The sequence below is a fragment of the Clupea harengus genome, chromosome 1, assembly GCF_900700415.2.
Source record: "Clupea harengus chromosome 1, Ch_v2.0.2, whole genome shotgun sequence".
Classification (NCBI taxonomy): domain Eukaryota; kingdom Metazoa; phylum Chordata; class Actinopteri; order Clupeiformes; family Clupeidae; genus Clupea; species Clupea harengus.
The window spans coordinates 31,791,529-31,800,715 of NC_045152.1; the positions used below are offsets into that span (position 1 = coordinate 31,791,529).

At 43.8% G+C, this 9,187-nt stretch overlaps 1 protein-coding gene across 5 annotated transcripts in view; it reads left to right on the forward strand.

Moving 5' to 3' along the window:
• The window catches only part of spag9a (sperm associated antigen 9a), a 32,679-nt gene extending 24,160 nt beyond the window's left edge, over window positions 1-8,519 (forward strand). For all 5 annotated transcript variants that reach the window (XM_031576431.2, XM_031576436.2, XM_031576444.2 and 2 more), the window contains 9 exons: window positions 58-180; window positions 687-767; window positions 1,116-1,183; window positions 1,414-1,562; window positions 1,921-2,092; window positions 3,024-3,137; window positions 6,894-7,070; window positions 7,413-7,556; window positions 7,745-8,519. In XM_031576431.2, the coding sequence (XP_031432291.1) occupies window positions 58-180; window positions 687-767; window positions 1,116-1,183; window positions 1,414-1,562; window positions 1,921-2,092; window positions 3,024-3,137; window positions 6,894-7,070; window positions 7,413-7,556; window positions 7,745-7,863 (1,147 nt within the window). In that variant the 3' untranslated portion in view covers window positions 7,864-8,519. The remainder of the gene's footprint in view (window positions 1-57; window positions 181-686; window positions 768-1,115; window positions 1,184-1,413; window positions 1,563-1,920; window positions 2,093-3,023; window positions 3,138-6,893; window positions 7,071-7,412; window positions 7,557-7,744) is intronic.
• Window positions 8,520-9,187: the final 668 nt, after the last annotated feature.

The following is a 9,187-nucleotide window of genomic DNA, read 5'->3' on the forward strand; positions in this document are numbered from 1 at the left end:
TCCTCCATCCCTCTCTCCTCTACCCTTCTCTCCTCTCCCCATTCCTCTCCTGCTCAGGGAGGTGCTGGGGGAGGCTGACGGTGGCTCCCCAGACTCCATCCTGCAAGACTCTGCACTAGACGAGAGCCAGAGGATGAGCAGCACCCTGGCCACCATGTGGATGGGCGCCCAGAATGGATGGTAAGAGAGGAGGGCAACCAGCGAGACCCAAAGGGCTCCGCAGCTGAGGACCGTCTGAACCCTTTCATCAAAAATGATTTTGAGTTGAAAGTTCAGGACTTCTCAGCGTGTAGATGTTCGGTGCCATTTCATCCTTAAGCAGCTACACTAACAGGGTCAGTGTAGTAGGGAAGTGAAGTATGGGCCATGCCTTGAAATTGGAAAGTCCTGCAGAGAGTGAATGGAAAGATATGGGACCAACAGAGGCAGGGATGGATATTCAAGTACTTAGAGGACAACCGTGACCGATATGGTTCGTGAAGTTTAAGTCAATGTGAAGTGTACAATGTTCATACTTCTGACAGGTGGTGAAGCTCAGCCTATGGGTAGAGCCTTGACGTAAGATTCCCTATCTCCAGGTCAAGAATGATAGAACCATTACCTAGATCTGGTCTTGTCTCCTGGTTGAGATTCACCTAAAGGAGTCTGATTGATGTGATTGCGTGTGTGTGTTTTTTACCTCCCAGTTTGTACGTTCACTCGGCGGTGGCGCGCTGGAAGAAGTGCCTTCATGCTGTCAAGCTCAAAGATTCCATCTTAAACATTGTGTAAGTATAAATGGCTCTTCTGACCAAACCCCAGCATCCAGTCAAACTGGGCTCCTGAATCAAGGCTCTGACTTATTGATTTGAGATTGACATCAGAACTACATTACAGATGGTGAGACTAGGTATCTGTATCAGATATATGTGATGTGAATACATAGCTCTGTGCGGGCTCTTCGCATGTATTTTTGTAGCAGATGCTTATAAAAATAGTCTCAGTGAGGCAGAGTATACATTTCATCTCAACACAGTCTAGCATGAGTTGAACTACTTCATTTTTGGGCGTCTTATTTACATTTACATTTACATTTAGTCATTTAGCAGAGCCTGTAATGCTTCTCCCCTTTGCAGGCACGTGAAAGGCCGTGTCCTGGTAGCCCTGTCTGATGGGACTCTGGCCATCTTCCACAGAGGGCAAGGTAAGGAACAGATGTGATTCCACTGTCTTTTCCAGCAGACACGTGTCCTTGTCAGTATACTCTTAGATTGGGCTGTTGTGTTTGCTTTTGTCTGGAGGCAGCAATTCTTTCTCAGCCTGGCGTAGCTGACACCTATGTGTGTGTGTGTGTGTGTGTGTGTGTGTGTGTGTGTGTGTGTGTGTGTGTGTGTGTGTGTGTGTGTGTGTGTGTTGATGTGCCTCACCCTGCAGACTGCCAGTGGGACCTGACCAACTACCACCTGCTGGACCTGGGCCGGCCGCACCACTCCATCCGCTGCATGACGGTCGTCCACGATAAGGTGTGGTGTGGCTATCGCAACAAGATCTACATCGTCCAGCCCAAGGCCATGAGGATAGAGGTACACATCAACACATCACGCCTGTCTGTTCCCAGCTGCAGGTCAGATAGTGGGGAGCTTCAGGAAAAGGGTTTGGATTGGTTAGAGTTAGGTGTAGGGAGTGTTGGTGGAGGGATTTGGGGTTTGACTGAAGCTAAAAGTAATCACACACAGTTCTCATGCTCGTCGTATCTCAATGTGGGATGTTACTCTTTCAGATGTCCCTGAGAAGGTGAAAAATAGTTTTGTAATTGAGCCTCGCTGTGCTGAAAATCCGGCGTCTGAAAAAGATGCTGTTTCTACTGCTGGGCACCTGTGGAGTACTGTGTTGCTGTAGAGTATCATATCAATGCAGAGAGCCCCTCCTGCTGTTTGGCAGAAATCCTTCGATGCCCACCCTCGCAAAGAGAGCCAGGTCCGACAGCTGGCGTGGGTGGGGGACGGCATCTGGGTGTCCATCCGACTGGACTCCACCCTCCGCCTCTTCCATGCCCACACCTTCCAGCACCTCCAGGATGTGGACATCGAGCCGTACGTCAGCAAGATGCTGGGTAAGGACGCACTACATTTACAGGATAGTTTCCTTCAAATATGATGTACCGGTATCTATTTAATGAATCTATTTTTTATAAAATACTTCAAATTACCATGAAGAACATGCGGTTTAACCACATGGGATTGCTTCAAACATGATATACTGTATGTTTGATAGATAGACAGGTATAGAGAAAGAGAGAGATTACTTTATTGATCCCCAAAGGGAAATTGCAGTGTTGCAGCAGCAATTCACGTAAATCACAACAGAACACAAACACTGAGAACAGCCCCCCCTCCCCACATAACTAACAAATGTATGTACAAACTACTATACTACTAGATCAACAAATAAAAAGATATAGCTTCAACTGTGCAAATTATATCTCAAAATGATTTGTAAATGCACGTACCATTATCCAGAAATATGCACAATTTACAAATGTGTTTTTCGATTCACAAATACAAAACTCCTTAATTATGATTTAGAAGTTATTATTTGATTACACATACTATGATTTATACAAATTAATGTCTATTTGTAAATATATACTATATAATTTGTAAAAACACATCATACTTTGCGTGTGTATTTGTTCTGAAATGTCATTTGTAAATCTGTAATTCTGTGTATGAAGTGTTAAATCTGCATTTGTGGATCATCCTACACATGCATTCATCCCGTTTTATTGGGATTAGACGTCATTTTCTTGATGCTTTTTTGCGATACACACACAAATAGGTCTTGATCCACAGAAATGTTTTTTTCAGAAGTGTAATGTGTGATGCTGAAAAAAAAAAAGTTTACTGTGTGGGTAGCTGTTGATTGAGCTGTGTGTGTGTGTGTGTGTGTGTGTGTGTGTGTGTGTGTGTGTGTGTGTGTGTGTGTGTGTGTGTGTGTGTGTGTGTGTGTGTGTGTGTGTGTGTGTGTGTGTCTATCCTCCTCAGGCACGGGCAAGCTGGGCTTCTCCTTCGTGAGGATCACCGCACTCATGGTGTCCTCCAGCAAGCTGTGGGTGGGAACAGGGAACGGCGTCATCATCTCCATCCCCCTCTCAGACGGTAAGAGCTACAATCCAAGAACACCCGGGTTTCCGACAGCCACAATTCCAGGACATCCCATATAGATGTTGTGCTGGTAGTGGAATGAAGTGCCATTAAACGGAGCCATTCAGACATAATAATGTCCATCTGCTCATACACTGGCTTTTACACGCTACAGCACAGGACAGTCATTAAGTTAAACATCTCTACAGCTGTAGATGCCTGATCAGATATGGATATCACTGCGACTGTGGATTAATTAAGTCAATGTTTCAGCTGATGTTTTGCATGTGTTCACTCAAAATAAGGTTAGCTAAAGTTACATCGAGCAGTTCTGCCCCTAATACTCATATCTTTATATGTATTCACGTGTGTTGCAGTGTGCGGTGTGTTGCTTGTGCGATTAAAGTCTGACAATTATTTATTAACGTTGCTCACAGAGATGGCACATTTTACCCATATTTAGAGCAGTCGATGGCAGCACAAGCAAGCAAGCTAGGATTTAATTTCTCTTGCTGTCGTTTTGGTTTGTAATGTTGGAAATTCTCTTTATTTGGAATAACCCCTTGAGATGTACCAAAAAAACACACAACAAACGATCAGCAGAATTGCAGCAAGACATCAGATACATACCAAATCACATGACTGCGCTCCAAGCGGAGCACAACAACAGATCATCAGCTCAGGAGCATAATAATGTTAATGTTAATGTTAACCTAAACTTTACACAATGACTCAGACACCTCTGTCTCCTCCATTGTGGTGCCATTTAATTATGTGATCGCACAAGCAACAGTCAAGAGATTCAGTCATATACAGTATATTTGGGGAAAAGGGTTGAATACTCTTGTGTAAGTTACCTATCTCTTGAGTGTTAATGAGTTTTAGCCACACACAGCGTTAGGCATTGTACCATATGTTTTGACGTTAAACTGAGCTTCGTAGTATCTGGTAGATCTGTAGAACATCACATCAGCCTCATATTGTGGCTGATTCTCCGTAGCAGGTCAGTCATTACTTTTGTAAACATGAGCAATGCTAGAGTACTAAATAAGCATGAAAGAAAAAAAATCAACATCAACTTAAGCATTATGCACAATACGGCGAAATGCTTATAACAATATTGTATATTAGATCATAGTAAAAATGAACAATAACTATAAATAATAATAACTATAATAAAATTAAAAAAATATAGGGCTTGTAACAAGTACATTAGAATGACTAAAGAGGTAAGTCTTTAAACACTTTCTGATAGTCTTTAAATGTACCATGGCTGTCACTTGATTGGATAGAACTAGGTAGGTCATTCCACCACGAGGTACCACTAATGAAAGAGTCTTGATTGTCATTTCTTGCTGTGGAGAGAAGGCAAACACATGTTTATTCATAAGAACAAAGTAGTCGGGATCTTCCTATATTTCTGTTAGCATCCATGTAATTGCATAGGTTGCGGTATGCAATGGCCGACTGCTGCTACAGCGCCTGGTTTTACTGGTCCTCATGGTAACTGCTTATTTGGTCAAACCAAAGCTAATGCTAGCACAGCTGTGGTGGATCTGAGCTCTAAGCTTGTAACTCAGGCTCCAAAGAGATATATTTCTCTTCCATTTAGGGTCCATTTATTCCTCTTCGTCTAATTAATGTTGTCTGTCTCTCTGGATTCAACTAGTCCCATTGCAGCTGCCAGGGCCGGCTCTAGCCCTTTGGTTGCCCTAGGCGAGATTGAGTTTTGCGCCCCCCCCCCCCCCCCCCACACACAATACTTAACATCACTGAAGAGACATATATTAACTTAACTGCTTTACTTTGCATAGCAGTTTTTTCACCCACTTATAATTCTACTATTCTACATTGCAGTTCAACAATAAATGTTGCATGGACAACAAACACCAGAATAGTTTCAGAACATTTTCTTTTTTATTATTTCAAATAATGTATTACACACTCAATGTTAGGATTAAATTAACTCCATAAACTGTGCAAAACCGTAAACTGTGCAAAACACTCTTAAGCACCTGTAAGGAAATTTAAGCAAATTATGACCCTCTACACCCTAACTATACCCTCTACAAACAAACGTGCTTTTATGCCCTGAGTGCTTGATGTGGTCCTGGATGTCCCTTCACCTTCACCTGTATTCAAGCATATTGTATAGCCAAACAAGCGGTGTTTAATATAATAAGTGAAATGATCATGAATGTGGTTGAACTTCTTTAAGAAAACAAGCTATTGTATTTAATACATGCTAACATGTTTCTATTGTACTTTAGTACTACTGGATGTCCCTTCTCCTGCAGCTGTATTTAAACACAGAGTTAATCCATGCTGTTCGTTACACAATTGCATTTGGTCATTTCTATCATCCTACCACATAGCTGCATTGTACAAATACATTTTATCTGACCATGTAACTTGTAGTAGATAAATTACAATTACTGCCACCACTGCTACAAGGCTAAATAATATTAGGCTACTGATTACAATTAGTAGTATTAATGTGATGTGATTATGAAAGTAATAATTGCTAATAATAATAACAATACCAAAAACAGCAACAATAGTACTAGTTGTGTAGGCTAGTTACAAAGTTCAGAGGGAGGCGAATCAGGCGTCCTTTCTCCAGCAGGTGCCGGCCTCTGCAAAAAGTGCCTGAGTGCATCTGGCCAATTTAAAACAAAAATAAAAACAAAAAACACATATACATTTTAGTATATTCCTGGGGAGGAACTGTACAGAAGGGTGAACACCACCACTATCCCCAAAATGGTTACTGTGTGTGTATGCACCTGCTAGTTGTGAATTCACTAAACAGAACTTATGCCATTTATAATGAATGTAGACAGCAACTGTACTTTTCATAACTAGCATACGTTATCCAGATACTGGTCTTTTGACATTTACATCCATGTAGGTTATCAGTGAAGTTACGTTTGCTTGTAATAGCCTACGTAGCAAATTAGCAAAGTAACAGTCGCTAGCTAGCTATAGCTAGCCTAAGTGACAGCAATGAAACGTCCAATATTAGGTGATGCAAAATACTAAATTTATTTCGTTTGACACCTTAATGGCTGAGATGAGAAGACTTACCTCTATACTTGGCTTTCTTTTCCTCTTCTTCCTTTCTTCGTTTTCATCCCTGTGCTCCAGATGGTTTAGACCGCTTCTTTTTTGCGAATGTCACATAGCTGACACGCTCACCCCACCTTGGCAGAGTGCAGGAGCCCTCACGTAACTAACGTAACGTAACGTAACGTAACGTAACTTAACTTAACTTAACTTAACTTAACTTAACTTAACTTAACTTAACTTAACTTAACTTAACTTAACTTAACTTAACGCAACCGCAACCGCCCCCCCCCCCCCCCCCCCCCCCCCCCCCCTTGGAAATGATCGACAATAACCATCAATTCAATCTAAAAATTAGGTTGACAAGTAAACGTGTAGCTGAAGGGGCGCCCTAGGATGATCATGATTAATAAACATGTTTTAATTTGCTTGTTATTCTAAGTATGACTAATGGGAAGTAGGTCCAAGGGCGACACTAGAGAGCGCCCCCAACCCATTTGTCGCCCTAGGCAGTCGCCTAGTTCGCCTATAGCAATCGCCGGCCCTGGCAGCTGCAAAGCCAACCTTAGTTAGCGAAACCTTAGTTAGCGAAACCTTAGTTAGCGAAACCAAAGCTAACACTACCGAGGTTAGCTGAATTCTTGACTTTGTCACACACATTCAGCAGATGGTGCCTAACTGTATGTGTCTTCCACCCTGTACCAGGAAACAAATCAGCCCACGGCACCCCGAGCCGCCCAGGCCGTGCTGTCCGTTTCTATGGAGAAGAGAGTGTGGACAATGCCACGCCAGGCTCCTTCGTACCCTATTGCTCCATGGCCCACGCTCAGCTCTGTTTCCATGGCCACCGAGATGCAGTCAAGTTCTTTGTAGCAGTGCCAGGTTAGTGGTAACATGGGGGCTCTGCCATTTAAGTCTCACAAGTCATGTGCTCTCTCATGGCATTTACTGCAGAACACTTAATGAGGGACTACAAGTTACTTTAGAGGTCAGTGTCAATGTGAAGACGTCTCACTCTGAACAAGACGCACTGAAACAGCTCCCAGTTCAAAAGTGTCCTTTTTAAAAAGGTTTGATCGGTTAGATGATAATTTAGGTACTTAAACCTGTTGGTTCTGATCTTGCCTTGATACTGAACTGGACACACCTCGAGGATCCCAGGCCAGCTGACTTACTCGCTGTGTGTGTGTGTGTGTGTGTGTGTGTGTGCGTACTCCTCTCCAGGTCAGGTGTCTGTCCCTGGCTTAGCAAGTGTGGAGGTAGGCCCAGCAGACCCTGAGGCCCCGTCGACAGATGCCCAAACACAGCAGCTACCCCAGAGCATGCTGGTGATGAGCGGTGGTGAGGGGTACATCGACTTTAGACAGGGTGAGCAGTTTCAAAGACCCAAACACAAACACACACACAGATGTGCTTGCACACGCATACATACACAAACACACACACACTCACTCACATGTAACACGGTTTTTAACTCTCACCCCTCATCTCTCTCTCTCTCTCTCTCTCTCTCTCCCCCTCACACCCTCTCTGCCCCCCTTCTCTCTCTCTGTCAGGTGATGAGGGTGGGGAGACGGACGAGCCTCTGGACTCCACCATGATGCGACCAGCGGGCGCCACCAAGACCGAGCGTAGCCACATCATCGTCTGGCAGGTTGCCACTGGTGACGAGTGAGAGCCCCAACAGCCCTCCGACTCCCCTACCCTCCCGGCCTCAGCCTCGGCCTTGGGTTCGACAGAGCACTCCACCCCCTGACAGCCTGCACGGCCCGCATACACACATACACACACACACACACCTACACACCTGTTCAACAGTCCCCTCATCATTATCATTGTCTTTTGCATTCTTATTACTATTACTGATAGTATTATAATTATGATCATTATTATTACTATTATTATTATTGATGTTACTCTTCCTTGGCGCCGCTGGGGTCTGCCATGGCGTTTTACTAGGTAGGGGACCGTGCAGAAGTCTGGGGGGTGTTCCGTCCACAGATATGTCCTCCCACCGTTGGCTCTGGTTTCCCAGAAGCCCTTATGGCTGCAAGGGCAGGGGCAGGGGTTATAGGAGTTACTGTACAGTCAAGCCTAGTGCCACACACTCAAAAGGAACCGACGCGATGATGTACGCTCCGAACAAAAACAAAAGGGAACAGTGAAGTTGTCTGGTAATGTTTTTTTTATTAGACTTTATTCGTTTTTCTCCCCTCCTACGTTTTTCTCGAAAAAATATTTTTGTACATATGTGTGTATCATTGTCGATGTGTGTGTGTATGTTTATGTATGTGTGTGTGGGCGTGTGTGTATGTTTATGTTTGTATGTGTGTATGTCTAATTGGGTGTGTGTGCGTGTATGTGTTTATGTACTGTATGTATGTATGTATGTATGTATGTATGTATGTATGTATGTCTAATTGGGTGTGTGTGTGTGTTTATGCTTGTGCCTCACTGATAGGACCTTCCTCTCCACCATGCCAGAGTTGATTTCCTTGGTTATTGTGACGCTGCCGTCACGTTTGTGTGTGTGTTGTGGTAGAGCTGTAGGAACACACACGTGGAGACTCTGTTGGGTTGTAACAGTCTTATAGCCGGCACTTTAGAAACTCTGTGAAGAAGAAGCAAGCGTGGCAAAAACCCTTAGGCCGTCAGGAAACGTTAGCATGCACATACCTTTACTCCTTACCCTCCTTTCACTGTTAGGAACTACGTGCAGAAAGGCAGCTGCCCAAAGTTACCAAAGGACATGATGTTACTCAGCAGCCTAGCTAGTTCCTAGTTCCCCTTTCCCAGTCTTCTCTGTGCAATGACATGGACTCATACGGGATGTCTGTTTTTTAGGGGCCACGCTTTTTGGGACTCGCGTTTGCTTCCGACAGGGAATATTAACGTGACCCCCGTTTTTTTTTTCTTTTGTATATTGCACCTTAAGGTAGTACTCCACAGCACTAAGGGAGCGTCTGCAAACGTGTTGTCCTGTCGTTGCTCTTGAGAAA